General features: G+C 45.8%; 1 protein-coding gene across 1 annotated transcript in view; it reads left to right on the forward strand.

Annotated features, from left to right (window-relative positions):
- The window catches only part of LOC137375912 (5-phosphohydroxy-L-lysine phospho-lyase-like), a 48805-nt gene that overhangs the window by 29276 nt on the left and 2413 nt on the right, over nt 1–17116 (forward strand). The window contains exons 8-10 of the mRNA XM_068043593.1: nt 3935–4089; nt 4174–4263; nt 16562–16692. Coding sequence (XP_067899694.1) covers nt 3935–4089; nt 4174–4263; nt 16562–16692 — 376 coding nt within the window. The remainder of the gene's footprint in view (nt 1–3934; nt 4090–4173; nt 4264–16561; nt 16693–17116) is intronic.

Genomic DNA, 17116 nt, shown 5'->3' on the forward strand with positions numbered 1-17116 from the left:
GAATGCTACAGAATTGTGATCACTATCTCCAAAGTGCTCGCCCACCAACAGCTCTATCACTTGCCCTGGTTCATTACCTAGTACCAAATCCAATATTGCCTCCCCTCTGGTCGGGCAGTCTACATACTGAGTCAGAAAAGCTTCCTGGACATACTGCACAAACACTACCCCATCCAAACTATTCGATCTAAAGAGTTGCCAATCAATATTTGGGAAGTTGAAATCCCCCATAATTACTACCCTGTGACTTCTGCTCCTTTCCAAAATCTGTTTCCCAATCTGCTCTTCCACCTCCCTGCTGCTATTGGGGGGCCGATAGAAAACTCCCATCAAGGTGACTGCTCCTTTCCTGTTCCTGACCTCAACCCACAGTGCCTCAGTCGGCAGATCCTCCTCGAAAATTCTTTCAGCAGTTGTTACACTATTTCTAACTAACAATGCCACCCCCCCACCTCTTTTACCACCATTCCTAATCTTATGAAAACATCTATAACCAGGTACCTCCAAGAACCATTCCTCCCCCTCACCTATCCACGTTTCAGTGATGGCCACAACATCGTAGTCCCAAGTGCCCATCCACGCCTTCAATTCACTCACCTTATTCCTGATGCTTCTTGCGTTGAAGTATACGCACTTTAACCCTTCTCCGTGCCCATCTGTCCTCTGCGACAGTGCTACCTTCCCCAATACCTCACTACACTCTTTGTCTTTCTGAGTGGACCCACTGGTCCCTGGACTACAAGTCCGGTTCCCATCCCCCTCCCAAACTAGTTTAAACCCTCCCGAACAGTACTAGCAAACCTCCCTCCCAGGATATTGGTGCCCCTCTGGTTCAGATGCAGCCCGTCCTGTTTGAACAGGTCCCATCTTCCCCAGAATGCAGTCCAATTATCCAAGAACTGGAAGCCCTCCCTCCTACACCATTCCTGCAGCCACGTGTTCAGCTGTGCTCTCTCCCTATTCCTAGCCTCACTATCACGTGGCGCCGGCAACAAACCAGAGATAACAACTCTGTCCGTCCGAGCTTTCAGCTTCCAGCCTAACTCCCTAAACTCACTTCTAACATCTGTGCCACCCTTCCTTCCTACGTCGTTGGTGCCAATGTGCACCACGACCTCTGGCTGCTCCCCCTCCCCTTTAAGGATCCTGAAGACGCGATCACAAACATCACGGACCCTGGCACCAGGGAGGCAACAAACCATCCGTGCGTCTCGCTTGCGCCCACAGAACCGCCTGTCGGTACTCCTCACCATCGAGTCCCCGATGACTAGTGCTCTCCCGTTCTCCCTCCTTCCCTTCTGAGCCACAGTGCTCCGCACCTTTAAAGAAAATACCTACCCAGGAGTCCTTGCTGCCGTCCAGCTTCCGGTTCCTCCCGCGCCAAAAGTAACTTGAACACAAGGAAAACAGTAAGTACAACTTTTAAAACACAGCTCCTGGTGCCTTCACTTACCCACCGAAGAGTCGCTACCTTCTCCTGCTGCTCCGCCGGGAAATGAGGAGTCTACTTGCCAACCAATCAGCATTCTCTTCTCATATAGTATAAAGTTGTTGCTTTCCCTTACATTGGTATTCTTGCAAATGTCCTGATGAGTGCAAGACGAAAAGCTTTGACAACATGTCTCTGTTTTCAGCAATAATCTATTACAATTGGCCTCAGCTTTCCAAGTTAGGAAGAGGAAAATTATCCATGATCCCCACTCCTAATCACTATCCAGACTCAGCATTCCTCTCCCCATGCTTCCCGAGATGTTTTTTCTTATTCTTAATATAATATAATATGGCGGGCAACCATAAAGGCGGGGCTAAAGTGTGGCGAGTCGAAGAGACTTAGCAGTTGGCAGGAAAAAAGACAAAAGCGCAAGGGGAGAGCCAACTGTGTAACAGCCCCGACAAACAAATTTTTCTGCAGCACCTGTGGAAGAGCCTGTCACTCTAGAATTGGCCTTTATAGCCACTCCAGGCGCTGCTCCACACACCACTGACCACCTCCAGGCGCTTACCCATTGTCTCTCGAGATAAGGAAGCCAAAGAAGAATATAAAAGGCACCTCCCACTAATGAGTCTTTGCCCTTTATGAACCTAAGTAATCTGGGATAGCATATCCTGCCCAATCTCAAATTCATTTATTGTCTCTGGATTAACACAAAGCAGTTTCACTGTGTGTAAGAGTCACTGCTGAAGATAATTAACATCGGTCATGACAGATGTCTTTATAACAAGTGTAAACTACAAATAGAGTTTATTTGCTGCTCTTTGCCTCCATGTTTGTTGTGGCACAATCAAAACTGTAACTAACTGATGTATCCATACTTTCAGATTCTTATACCCATAACACCCTTTGAAATACAGGTCAGACGTTTACACTGCAAAAGAGTGGGCCAGTGGTGGGGGGGCGCAGGGGGGGGTTCATAAAAATAGAGTTTGAGGCTGGGGGTGCCTATCTGACCTGCTCCCACCTCCACTACAAATTTATGCGGGGCGGTGGCAGCGGGAAACGGCCCACCCGCCCCGGTGGCCAATTAACTACCACTTTAGGGTCTCCGCTCACCGCCACCTTTGGCTGGCGGGCGGCTGAGGCCTCAGAAAGCCCACCTGATGAAACTAGGTGGCCTTCTTGTGGGCTTGGGGCTGGTCCTTCTGAATGGGCACCCTGTGCTCACGGAGGGCCACTCCTGAAGCCCCAACTGCCCCCAAAGCACAACATGCCCCCCGCCTCCCCCAACTGACCCCCCCCTTGCCTCGCCGAGGCCCCACTGATTGTCCCCGGCGAGGCCCTATAAACGTCCCTTTTTTCCGGGGCCCTCCTTCATCTTTCTCCTGAAGCTGAGTGTAGTCCTAGCAGTGACCACTGCTCCCAGTGGCGCTGCTGGGCTAAGAACTGCTGGCCCACTGATTGGCCAGCATCTCCATTAGACGGGACTTCCCACCTCGGTAAGGTGGAAGTGCCACCCAAGACCTGTTAAGGGCCTGGGGATCGTAAAATTTGGTCTGGATCCCCAGGTCCGGCAGAGGCGGGCTGCCACTGACTTTTCAGCTGCTGGAATAGGCCCCTCCACCCGATAAAAAAAGTTCCAGCCACAGTTTCAGCTTTGAGAACTCAGTGGACAAAACAGGGGTTCTTTACTCAAAAACTGCAACGTAAGCTGTCTAATGCATACATAAAAGCATGCTAAGTTAGGTCTGTCTGAGCTAGGGCTATCTTGATTATACCGTATTGCTGGTTAAATACAATTGTTTCTCAGACTCGGAATGTACTTGTTAACTTGTTTCTCCAGATGCATGTCTAATCATAATCAACTGGTTTTATGTACATACAGTGCTTTAAATATAGAATCTATTCTCTCAGTGTGAAATTGCAGAAGATAGTAGCATCTTTCTCAAAAGAACCTACGATTGAAATTTCTGGCAGGCCCCACTGCAGGGGAGGGATACGTGCTCAACCTCATTCCTGCAGTCCGAGTTGGAAGTTTGAACTGGAGGCTGAAAGGAACAGAGGCCCTTTGAAATGGGGTCTTGCCCCAAATTGCTCCCTCCCCCTTACCCAGATTGCATGATTGTGCTATTAAGCTACTAGGTTCTCTAGCCTCCTATTTTCAAGCTAAGAAATATAGTACAAAAAGAGAACCCATAAACAAATACTCTCATTTTTGTCACAATTATATGTACATTTTATGTATATATACACATCTAGAAGAGGACATTTGAATGAGATACTAGAAAGTGAAACTGCAATCTAGCAATGTAGGCAGGGGAGAAAGGAGGAAAGGGGGAACAAACTTATGAATGAAGTTAAAAAGGATCTCAAGCCAAAAGCTCAATTGCTGAAAGTCAATCAGTGTTGAAATGTCATTATTGAGGTAGAAAGCATGCATGCTAGGATATAAAATGTTCATGCATGCCCTTTTATTAAATTGTTATTGATGTATTATAGTTTGGAGGAAGCCCAGTATCCTGCGCAATAGGGCTTGCAGTTTTAGAAGTCATTGAAAAGGAAGACCTACGTGGGAATGCTACACGAGTAGGCACCTATTTGCTGAATCTGCTAAATGAACAAAAAGCCAAACATCCAATCATCGGAGATGTCAGGTATTGAATCTGTAAATAAAACCAATATTTCCAAATACTTTTGATTTCGGATTGGTATAATATATTTCACTTTTGTACCTAAAGGGGCATTGGTTTATTTATCGGAGCAGAGCTGGTAAAAGATCGACAGCAGAGGACACCTGCTACAGAGGAAGCCCAGTATTTAATTACAAGGTATTACGAATGTTGTGTTTGTGGAAAAATAATTCGGGTCTTAAAAAAAGATTTGAATAAAATTTGTCTCTGGAATTCAGATGAACACTAGTGTTCTACAGGAGCTGTGATCTTGTATTTATCCACCAGAGGTGATCAGGCACTCCCATCAGCTTGCTTTAAACTCCCAACCTAGAACTATTTCTTTGACTGGTAACAAACTGGCCAATATTAAAGACAGTAAACATTTTAACCCTTGGACCACCAGCAACTCTAGAGGATACAGTGAACCCTAAGCTGGACTATTTTTATTTCAGTTCATACATCATAATGTTGAAATAAACCCCAAAACTACAAAAATAATATGACTCAATTATCAGTAGTAAATTTATTACAATTATATTGATATAAACAGTCGTTTGGTAATACAGAGCTTGAATACTGCTGAAAAAAGAGACATGTGGTCGAAGCTTTTCGTCTTGCACTCATCAGGACAGACGCAAGAATGCCAAATTTCAAAGGAAGCAACAATTTATACTGCATGAGAGAAGAGTCCTGATTGGTGGGCAAGTTAACTCTGATTGGTTGAGGTATTGCTATGGAGAATGCACCCGGGAACTATTCTCCCCCAACCTTTTGTTTAATTAAAAAGGCGTAACGCCTGGACATGTTCCTTTTGCCTGCAGAGGACAGCTTCCTGCATATGAATATATGTAGCTCCTAGCAAGCGTAAGTGAATTACATTGCGAGCCCGACTGATGATCTTAAATTGGTGGTTAGTAAAATTCCTAGCACACTCTGGATTGTTCAGTAAGTGCTGTCCAATTGCAGAATTACATCTAACGTTAGACATTGTGTTCTGAGTCTATGTCCAGGGGTTTTGCCTTTTTTGAATTCAACAAAAGCCTGGCGGACAATAGTTCCCTGGTGCATACAGCACCTTGACCAATCAGAGTCGACTTGCCTACCAATCAGCACCCTTTTCTCATGCAGTATAAATTGTTGCTCCCTTTGAAATTTGGCATTCTTGCATCTGTCCTGATGTGTGCAAAATGAAAAGCTTCGACAGCATGTCTCTTTTTTCAGCAATATATTAATATACTGTGATTAAAATAAACATTAAAGGGATACATTTTCCAAATCAATGCCAGCCACAACCTAGAGTGGTCAGAAAATTGCAAGTGAACTGCAAATCTGCTTGTGGATATAAGTTTCTTCTGGTTTTGCTTTACTTGTTTTGAGCTCCTGATCCTGGAGGATTGGAAAAGGCCTTATTGGTGAATTTAGATTAATGGGGCAGACTTCCCCACAAATAAGGAAATCTCAACAACCCTATGGACTTGGGAAGTTCAAAAGGCTGCAACCAATAGCAGAAGAAACATCACCTTTAGAGTGAAAACGTCAGGGGAGATCAGGTGAGGAGATGAGTACAGAGGTGGCAGAGACCACATCAAAATGTCATTGCTGTACATACAGTAGAGAAACCAGACCAGGCAGTTTGGACAGTGTTGACAAGATTGATCAGCAATGGAACAGACTTTGTCAGACTAATAAGTAAAATGCACCTTATTAAGCCAGAAAACGGAGAACAAAGAGCAACAATCAGCCAATAAAGTAAATGAGGAGCGAGCCACCTGTAAATTTAAAGTTGTAGGCCTTGAAATTCAGCCACCAAATGTCCATTTTTCGGAAGCTAAGGAACCTTCTAAATCCCCAATATAGAGGGCTGGAAGTGCACTGTTATGTTCCCCATGGAAACCACCAACGAAAAGAATTGAATCCACTGACTTACCCCAATCGGGTCGGCAATGTGTCCGTACATGGACACCAGTGTCTGTGGTAAAAAATTTTTGAGGTACCTGGTTTCCATCTGGCCCGCCCATCCTCTGTGATTGACAGCGGGCTGCCTGTGGCTTGGCTTTGATTGATGGCTGTCCTATTAAAGTGTACCAAAACAAGAAATGCTGGAATCACTCAGCAGGTCTGGCAGCATCTGTGGAAAGAGAAGCAGAGTTAACGTTTCGGGTCAGTGACCCTTCTTCGGAACTGTTCCGAAGAAGGGTCACTGACCCGAAACGTTAACTCTGCTTCTCTTTCCACAGATGCTGCCAGACCTGCTGAGTGATTCCAGCATTTCTTGTTTTTGTTTCAGATTTCCAGCATCTGCAGTATTTTGCTTCTATTAAAGTGTACGCCAGGCGGAGATGGGACCTGCATCTGACGGGCAGCGGCCGCCTGTCTCTGATCACTCAGTGTCTGTGACTGACATCTGCTGCCCGAGTAGGATGAGTGTTGATGGGTGATGGGATCAGCCGTCCCAGCTGTTTTCACACGGTCAGGAAATGAGCGGGAGTGGCTGCTGTGGGAGAGAGCGAGAGAGGCTGAAGGGAGAACAGGAGGAAGGAAGCAGGTCAACACACAACAAGAGGTGTGGGGCAGAGGGAGCATGCTAACAGGCAGGCAGCCCTTTAAACAAACACCAGCCCGGGGAGCTGAGCTGAGGTGAGGGGAGAGGGGGATGGACAATGGGGGGGGGGAGGGATGGGCACACAGAGTGGGGGAGAGGGGGATGAACCCAGAGTGGGGGATGGGGGAGGGGATGGACGGAGTTGGGGGAGAGGGGGATGGACACAGTGGGGGTGGTGGGAGGGAGATGAACACAGATTGGTGGGTGGGGGAGAGGGGGATGGACACAGAGAGGGGGAGGGGGGATGGAGACAGAGAGGGGGCAGAGGGGGATGGAGACAGAGAGGGGGGAGAGGGGAATGGTCACAGAGAGGGGGAGAGGGCGATGGTCACAGAGAGGGGGGAGAGGGGGATGGACACAGATTGGTGGGTGGGGGAGAGGGGGATGGACACAGAGAGGGGGGCAGAGGGGGATGGACACAGAGAGGGGGGAGAGGGGGATGGACAGAGAGAGGGGGAGAGGGGGATGGACACAGAGAGGGGGGTGAGGGGGATGGACACAGAGGGGGAAGAGGGGGATGGACACAGAGAGGGGGGAGAGGGGGATGGACACAGAGAGGGGGGAGAGGGGGATGGACACAGAGAGGGGGGAGAGGGGGATGGACACAGAGAGGGGGGAGAGGGGGATGGAAACAGAGAGGGGGATGGGCACACAGAGAGCAGAGAATGGGATGGACACACAGCAGGGGGGAGAGGGGATGAACACAAAGTGGGGAAGAGGGGGATGAACACAGAGCAGGGGAGACAAGATGGAGCTGAACTGCTCCAAGCTTGGCCATATGGTGCGCAAACTGGAGTAGCCATATAAATACCGTGGCTACAAGAGCAGGTCAGAGGCTAGGAATCCTGCAGTGAGTAACTCACCTCCTGACTCCCCAAAGCCTGTCCACCATCTACAAGGCACGTCAGGAGTTTGATGGAATACTCTCCACTTGCCTGGATCGGTGCAGCTCCAAGAACACTTAAGAAGCTCGACACCATCCAGGAAAAAGCAGCCTGCTTGATTGGCACCCCATCCACAAACATTCACTCCCTCCACCACCGACGCACAGTGGCAGCAATGTGTACCATCTACAAGATGCACTGCAGCGACGCACCAAGGCTGCTTAGACAGCACCTTCCAAACCTGCGACCTCTACCAACTAGAAGGATAAGGGCAGCAAATGCATGGGGACACCACCACCTGCAAGTTCCCCTCCAAGTCACACACCATCCTGACTTGGAACTGTATCGCCGTTCCTTCTGTCGCTGGGTCAAAATGCTGGAACTCCCTTCCTAACGGCACTGTGGGTGGACCTACCTCACATGGACTGCAGTGGTTCAAGAAAGCAGCTCACCACCACCTTCTCAAGGGCAATTAGGGATGGGCAATAAATGCTGGCCTAGTCAGCAATGCCCATATCCCATTAATGAATAATAAAAAATAAAAAAACACTCTTTGGTAGGCTGCATAGTGTACCAAGTAGTGTCCATCAGCCTTCTTCAGTATCCTGGGCACTCAAAGTCAGCACCTGAGTCTTCTGCAACAGAGCGAGTATGCAACTTCACCCTCCGGCAGGCTGGCAACTTTGGCATCCCCTCCTGCTGCCCTAGATCTTGCGCCTGATGAGTCACCACATGTAGGTTCTGCCTCTAACCTACCATCTAATGTCAAAGTGGTGCTATTATCTGAACTGGGACTGGATTGCAAGAGTCTGACCAAGTGACAGTGCATCTTCATGAACACTGCACCACTTCCAATGGCTGTGGGGCATTAATATTATCAGCAGCTGAAATAAAAGCAAGGTACAAAGGTTACCTTGTCATGTGGAGGAGAGCAGAGAGAAAAAAGTGGGTGTTGAAAGCATCTGCAGCTTGTCATGCGCAAGTGTGCGGGGTGAGGGAGAAGACAGAAGACACTAAGAAACCTAATGTCTCCTCCAGAGTTGCCAGTGGCTACAAATTCCACCTACCCTCTTCCTATTAAAGCCAGTGTGCTCTCTTTGAGGGGAAGAGGGTGTACAGATGGGCATTTCCTCCTCCAGTGCCAGCCTGTTGCCTGCTGTAGTGTGTGACCTCTTCCTGCAAGAAAGAGTGAAGTGTGCTAGTGAGAGTCTTGTGAGGAGTTTGAAGAATTTACCTGAATAGCTGATAGCATGTGAAAATGAGAGTTGTGGTTAAGTAAGGGTTGTAACTGTGGTGAGTGTGTGAGCATGATGTTAATTGAAGTGTGGTGCAGTGATTACAGGAAAATACAGGGCACAGCAGTCTTGAAAATACTATGGGTTTTATAATTAATGAAGCTATGAGTGATGCAGGTAAGTTGAAAAAGTATTTCAGCAGTTTGCTCGCCTTAATAATTCCAGTTAGATTATTTAACTTTTTCCTGCATAATAGCCATGTTCTTGGGGAAGTGCTGCTGGTATTGACATCATCAGCTATCTCCTCCCACTACCTCATAAGTAGATGCAACAACAAAAACTTGCATTTATATAGTGCCTTTAATGCAGTAAAAAAAATCCCAAGGCCCTTCAAAGAAGTATTATCAAACAAAATTTGACACAGAGCAACATAAGGAGATATTAGCGCAGGTGACCAAAAACTTGATCAAAGAGGTAGGTTTGAAGGAGTATCTTAAAAGAGGAGAGAGAGGCTGAGGGAGAGAACTCCAGAGCTTAGGGCCTAGACTGCTGAAGGCACAGTCGCCAATGGTGGAGCAATTTAAATTGAGGTTGTGCAAGTGACCAGAATTGGAGAAGCGCAGAGTTCTCAAAGGGTTGGAGGGCAGCAGGAGGTTACAGAAATAGGGAGGGGTGAGGCCATGGAGGGATTTGAAAACAAGGATGAGAATTTTTAAATCGAGGTATTCCATTCTTGATGCCAGATTATGATTTGCAATTACTCTCCATTTATTTGTATGAGACTAAGTCCAGATACACAAAATATCTTTAAGCAGTGGACATACAGAGAAATAAAACTAGACAACTGTGTTTTCTTTCCATGGGTAGACACTTAATAAAATCATAGAAATTTACAGCATAGGGCTGGCCATTTGGCCCATTGTGTCCGTGCTGGCCGAAAAAGAGCTATTCAGCCTAAGCCCACTTTTCAGCTCTTGGTCCATAGCTCTTTAGGTTACAGCATTTCAAGTGCATATCCAAGGACTTTTTAAATGCAACAAGCATTTCTGCCTGTACCACAATTTCAGGCAGTGAGTTCCAGTTTACCACCACCCTCTGGGTGAAACAATTTCTGCTCAACTCCCCTCTAATCCTTCTACCAGTTACTTTAAATCTATGCTTCCTGGTTATCGACCTCTCTGCTAAGGGAAATAGGCCCTTTCTATCCACTCTATCTAGGCTCTTCATAATTTTATACACCTCATTAAATCTCCCTCAGCCTCCTTTATTTCAAAGATAACAACCCCAAATTTTCTTTGTAGCTAAAATTTTTCGGCCCTGGCAACACTGTCGTAAATCTCCTCTGGACCCTCTCTAGTGCAATCACATCCTACCTGTAAGGTGGTGACCAGCACTGTACACAGTTGTTGTTGTTCTTTTCCAATCCTAAATCTCTCTACAACTCGTTACAAAAGCCTGAGATCTTTTGATGCCACTTCTCACAAAAACTGCCATTGCTAATTGATTACGGCATGATGAGTGTTATTGTGGCATCAGGAGTTGAGGAGTGTTGTGAACAAAATTCACAGAAGGGGGTGTATTTCCTACACAACAACATATGCCAACTTGTTTTTATCCTGTCTTCATTGTTCCATCTCCTTATCTCAAAACTGCCATGGCTATCTTTTACCCAACGTAGCCATCAAAATGGCCATATGGAAAAAAGGGCGGCACAGTGGCGCAGTGGTTAGCACTGCAGCCTCACAGCTCCAGGGACCCGGGTTCGATTCCAGGTACTGCCTGTGTGGAGTTTGCAAGTTCTCCCTGTGTCTGCGTGGGTTTTCTCCGGGTGCTCCGGTTTCCTCCCACAAGCCAAAAGACTTGCAGGTTGATAGGTAAATTGGCCATTATAAATTGTCACTAGTGTAGGTAGGTGGTAGGGAAATATAGGGACAGGTGGGGATGTTTGGTAGGAATATGGGATTAGTGTAGGATTAGTATAAATGGGTGGTTGATGTTCGGCACAGACTCGGTGGGTCGAAGGGCCTGTTTCAGTGCTGTATCTCTAATCTAAAAAAAATATATACAAATCAGACACATTCTGTAGTTTTAGTAAACAATTAAAGCACAGTATCAGCAAGATCAAGCCACCACAGTCTCCAACCTCATAGTTCACCAACCTCACACAGCCTGTTTCTACCACCTTCTTAAGATCCACAAACAGCCCTGGCCTGGTCGACCCATCATTTCAGCCTGCTCTTGCTCAGAACCCTGATAAATCAAACCCTAAAGCGTCCTGGGAATAAACAACCTTTAACCGTTTCAGTATTTCTAGCTACAGTAGAACTCTACAAGCTATCTATAAGTAAAAAGAAACCCAAAACTTTAATCATATGAAATTAAACCAAATCCTAATATAGATATATAAACGCGCACAACTATGGTATCTTACAGTGTTGCTGGACCAAGAACTAATGTAGGTCAGCAAGTTAGGGGTGATGGTTGAATGGGATTTGCGACTGAGCGGGCTTGTCTTATGAAGAGAGGTTGCAGAAACTGGGCCTGTATTCTCTAGAGTTTCGAAGAATGAGAGGTGATCTCATTGAAACTTACAAAATTCTTACAAGGTGTGACAGGGTAGATGTGGATAGGATGTTTCCTCTAGCTGGTGAGTCTAGAACCAGGCAACGCAGTCATAGGGGCAGGCCATTTGAGACTGAGATGAGGAGGAATTTCTTTACTCAGAGGGTGGTGAATTTGTAGAATTCTCTACTCCAGAGGGCTGTGGAAGTTTAATCATTGAGCATGTTCAAGACAGAAATCAGTAGATTTCTGGATACTTATGACATCCAGGGATAGAATCATAGAAAGTTTACGGCACAGGTAGAGGCCACTTGGCCCATCGTGTCTGTGACGGGATATGGCGATAGTGAGGAAAAATGGTGTGGAGGTAGATGATCAACCATGATCTGTTTGAATGGCAGAGCAGGCTCGACGGGCCAAATGGCCTACTCCTACCCCTGCTCCTATTTTCTATGAAACCTGATCATCGTTTCCCAAACACAAGAAACTTAATTTGCACCTCTTAATACTATCCAATATATCTATATAAAATTATATATTAAAAATCTTGCATCTGCATGCATTTCTCATGCAATCATTTATCATTATAAATTCTTATGTCCTCATTTGTAATAGAAACTTGTGATGCTAAAATTACATCCTCCAACCAGTGGTTGTTCTGTACCACATCTACTGGCAGGAGTGCATAATTATAATAGAATAAGTTTACAATATTAGTTTACATTATAAATGTGGACAAAGAAATCTGACTTTAAAACAGGGACTGAATTATACATGTGTACCTTCGACCAGTAATCTCCAATCTTTTAAGCTCATCGAAGCCTGTACTTAGGCTGGGAAATTTCTCATAGTTGCTTTATGTGCATAAAACAGGATTTACACTGCAGTTCCAGCAGAGCAGGAGCAGCTGTAAGAAATTTCCAAAGGAGATTGACTAGTATGGTGTACAGGCTTCCAACTATAAATAAAACAAAAAGCAAAATACTGCAGATGCTGGGAATTGAACAGGTATTTTGCATCGGTTTTCATTATAGAGGATACAAGTAAGATCCCAGAAATAGCTGTAAATCAGGAAATGGAAGGGAGGGAGGAACATAAGAAAATTACAATCACCAGGGAAGTGGTACTGAGCAAATTGTTGGAGCTGCGGGCTGACAAGTCCCTGGGTCCTGATAGACTTCATCCTAGGGTCCTAAAAGAACTGACTAGTGAGAAAATTCTCTAGATTCGGGGAAGGTTCCATTAGATTGGAAAATAGCAAGTGTAACTCCTTTATTCAAAAAGGGAGGGAGACAGAAAGCAGAAAACTACAGGCCAGTTAGCTTAACATCTGTCTTAGGGAAAATGATAGAAGCTATTATTAAAGACGTTATAGCAGGGCACTTAGAAAAATTCAAGGTAATCAGGCAGAGTCAACATGGTTTTGTGAAAGGGAAACCAATTGATTGGAGTTCTTTGAAGAAGTAACATGTGCTGTGGATGTGCTGTACTTAGATTTCCAGAAGGCATTTGATAAGGTGCCACATCAAAAGTCATTGCAAAAAATAAAAGCTCATGGTGTAGGGGGTAACATATTTGCATGGATAAAAGATTGGCTGGCTAACAGGAAACAGAGAGTCGGCATAAATGGGTCATTTTCTGGTTGGCAAGATGTAATGAGTGGTGTGCCACAGGGATCCGTGCTGGGGCCTCAACTTTTTACAATTTATATAAATGACTTGGATGAAGGGACCGAAGATACGGTTGCTAAATTTGCTGATGACACAAAGATAGGTAGGAAAGTAAGTTGTGAAGAGGATATATGGAGACTACAAAGGGATATAGATAGGTTAAGTGAGTGGGCAAAGATCTGGCAAATGGAGTATAATGTGGAAAAATGTGAATTTGTACATTTTGGCAGGAAGAATAAAAAAGAAGCATATTATCTAAATGGTGAGAGATTGCAAAACTCTGAGATGCAGAGGGATCTGGGTGTCCCACTGCATGAATAGCAAAAGGTTAGAATGCAGGTTCAGCAAGTAATTAGGAAAGCTAATATAATGTTATTATTTATTTTGAGGGGAATTGAATACAAAAGTAGGGAGGGTTTGCTTAAGTTATACAGGGCATTGGTGAGACCACATTTGGAGTACTGCATACACTATTGGTCTCCTTATTGAATGAAGGCTGTAAATGCGTTGGAAGCAGTTCAGAGCAGGTTTACTAGACTAATACCTGGAATGGGCGGGTTGCCTTATGAGGAAAGATTGGACAGGCTAGGCTTGTATCTGCTGGAGTTTAGAAGAGTAAGAGGCGACTCGATTGAAACCTATAAGATCCTAAGAGGTCTTGACAGGGTGGATGTGAAAGGATGTTTCCCCTTGTGGGAAGATCTAGAACTAGGAGTCACTATTTAAAAAAAGGGGTCGCCCATTTAAGACAGAGATGAGGAGAACTTTTTCTCTCAAGAGGGTTGTGAGTCTTTGGAATTCTCTTCCTCAAAAGGAATATTTGAATATTTTTAAGGGATTGGTAGATAGATTCTTGATAAGCAAGGGGGTGAAAGGTTATCAGGGGTAGGCGGGAATGTGGAGTTGCAGTTACAATCAGATCAGCCACGATCTTATTGAATGGCAGAGCAGGCTCGAGGGGCCGAGTGGCCTACTCCTGCTCCTAATTCATGTGTTCATATCAGAAATAGAAACAGAAATGCTGGAAATGCTCAGCAGATCAGGCAGCATCCATGGAGAGATGAAAAGTCATCAACCTAAAAAGTTAACTGTTTCTTTCTGCAAGCATGCTGCCTGACCTGCTGAGTATTTCCAGCATTTTCTACAAATAAAAAAGTTATCTTAAAATGGTACAACAGCAGTCTATCAGAATAGCTGGGATAAAACTTCAGCAAAGTGATAGTTGCATCGATGACTCAAAATACTATATATTATATACTCAACTAAATTGCTTCTAGAAATACATATGTAGCAGTTGCAACTTGGAAAGAGGCCATTTGGCCCAACCAGTTCATTTATCTTCCACATGAGCAAATAATTTTAATCACATTTACCCATCCTGTTCCCATATCAGCAGAGGGAGAAACAGAGTTGATGGGCTGGATTTTGTTCCCAGTCCGACATCGGGTTCTGTGGTGGGGGGGCCAGGAGATCAGAGCAGCAGCAGCCCACCACGGAGTCCAACGCCAGGATTACCAGGCCTGATCTTCCAGGCAGCGGGAAAGCTCCGTGGCAGCAACTACACCGCTCCAGCAACGGGATATGCATTAAATATTGAAATTGCTTGTTTGCATATATTTTAATGGAATTGGCCACGATCGTAACAGCTGTTTCCAATCTTCAGCTCGACGTGTGGCATTCGCATGCCTTCACGTCCTGTCCTTGAAAAGCTGGCACCATTGAGGCGAGAGTCCTCGGTGCCTGCAAATGTTGGTAGGTAATACCCTGCTCTTATTTGTTTTTGCAGCGAACTCAACCATTTCCATTAATTTAAGTAGCTAGAAATGAGCGGGGCCTGTGGGGTAGGGTGGAAGCGGTTTGGAACTCTGCATCCATTAATTATGTATCGGCAAGGGGGTTGGAAGGAAGGGGTGACTCTGCATTGCTCTGTCCGCAAGGGGGGGTGGTGGGTGGAAGGGGCGAACTCTGCATGTTTTGCATAGGGAGGGGGGGAGGGACAAAGTCCACATCTTCAGAACTGTCTGCAGGGCTGGCAGCTTTTTAAAAATGGCACCAGCTCCTGCTCCCATCTCAGGTGATGCAGTTCAGAGCGTTGCTGAGGCCACCCTCGCGACATGAATGGGGGTAGGGGGGCATCGGCCGTGCATATTTTAATTAGCCACCAGGCGCAGGATCGTGGTGGCACGTGACCATGCATGCCGGCCACCATTTTGTTCACCTGTCGGCACACTTGGCCGTGGGACAAGATTCAGCCCAATGTTTCAGGTGGTTGATCTTTTGTCAAACACAGTGATTATTGACAACGCAGCTGGCAACGCAGTCTGACTTCATCCGACTGCGCCAATATGCGCACATGCGCAAATTGATTCCTACCCTCTGCACATGCGCTGCGTTCCGCAGTGCCAGGACTGGTTGGCGCATGCGCAGATGACATCATCGCGTAACGCGAGCAGATACGGTTGGCGCATGCGCAGAAGACGTCATCACGTAACGTGGGCAGATGGTGGGGGATCCAGGCCGGAGAGAGCAGGGGTTGGGGGAGGGGGGATCTGGGGAGCGGGGAGACAGCGGGGGTGGGGGGAGCAGAGAGAGCGGGGGTGGGGGGAAGCGGGGAGAGCGCTGCTGAAGACTTTGCTGATGGTGGGTACGCTCTCCTCCATCCCCCCGCCGCCCGCTCCCGACCGCTTGCTCACAGCCCCAACCGCTCGCTCACCCACCCGCCCGCCCGCCCTCCCCGGCCCGCTCGTTCACTGCCCACCCACCTGCTCCCTCCCCTCCCCGTCCGTCCGCTCCCTCCCCGGCCATTGTGTGCTGCCATGTGTTTAGGTTGCCATCTTGTGATTATGTGAGCAGCGCTATCTTTAATCCTGGCAGCTGCCTCTGCCATGTTTTACTGGCACAGGCTGCATTTGCGCATGTGCTATTGCACCACCACCTGGTGGTTGCATTGTCAGCAAATGCAGCCTTTGTCAAAAGTAGATGTAACAGGTTTTAAGCAAGTACAGAGGCAGGTTAAATAACAAAAGGGAAGATCCAAGATGGGTGGAAGGTTAAATAACAAAAGGAATGATGGTGTGTGAAATAAATGGGAGCAGTGGTTATGATCACATTTAGAATCATAGAAAGTTTAAGGAACAGAAAGAGGCCATTTGGTCCATCGTGTCTGTGCTGGCCAAAAAACGATCCATCCATTCTAATCCCACTTTCCAGCATTGGTCCAATAGAACCAATAGAATTTGTTAAACACAATGTTGAGTCTGCAAGACTGTGAAACGCCAAATCAAAAGATGAGATGCTGTTCTTTGAGCTCCATTAGAACAGTGTGAGAGGCTGAGGACAGAGGTCAGAGTGGGAGTGGGGGGGGAGAATTAAAATCATGAGCAACCGAAAGCTCAGGGTCACGCTTGCGGACTGAACAGCAGCAAAGCCATCACCCGATCTGTTCAACTACTTTTTGTTCATACACCTAAACAGTTTAATTTCGCACTTTTCACTTGTCAGGTTGAAGAAAGAATTTATCTTACTTAGCACTGATGGACCAGATAGAAATGTCCTCAAATTCAAACCTCCAATGTGCTTCACCAAGGAGGATGCTCAATATCTTGTTGAAAAAATTGATAGAATACTTACCGGTAAGTACTTGATTAAGCTGATTAAAAGATAGTTACATTCCCGTAGCAATGCTCCTGGAAAGTTTTTTTTTAATGAGTAGGGAGAATAGAATTGGTTAGAATGAAAAATGCAGTTTACAGTGTGAGTTTAGTATTCAAAACATCAGACATCACTTCAAAGAATTGCATCGCTTTTCAAGGTTTGCTAACATTTCTCATGGTTTGTTTTGGCAACTAATGTAATTTAGGTGGATTTGCAACTATCCACCAAGTAGTTAGTGTATAGTAACAAAAAGGGAAGTAAATTTGTTGTAAAAAGAGCAGTGATAAAATAATTTGAAGTTTAAAACAAATGAATCTTGCTGTCTTCCTGAAATATGTCCCAAGGTTTTTTTTAGGGCATCGAAATTTAAAGTAGTTTGTTCTTTAAGTACTCACTTTGAGA

Source organism: Heterodontus francisci, chromosome 12 (genome assembly GCF_036365525.1).
Source record: "Heterodontus francisci isolate sHetFra1 chromosome 12, sHetFra1.hap1, whole genome shotgun sequence".
NCBI lineage: Eukaryota > Metazoa > Chordata > Chondrichthyes > Heterodontiformes > Heterodontidae > Heterodontus > Heterodontus francisci.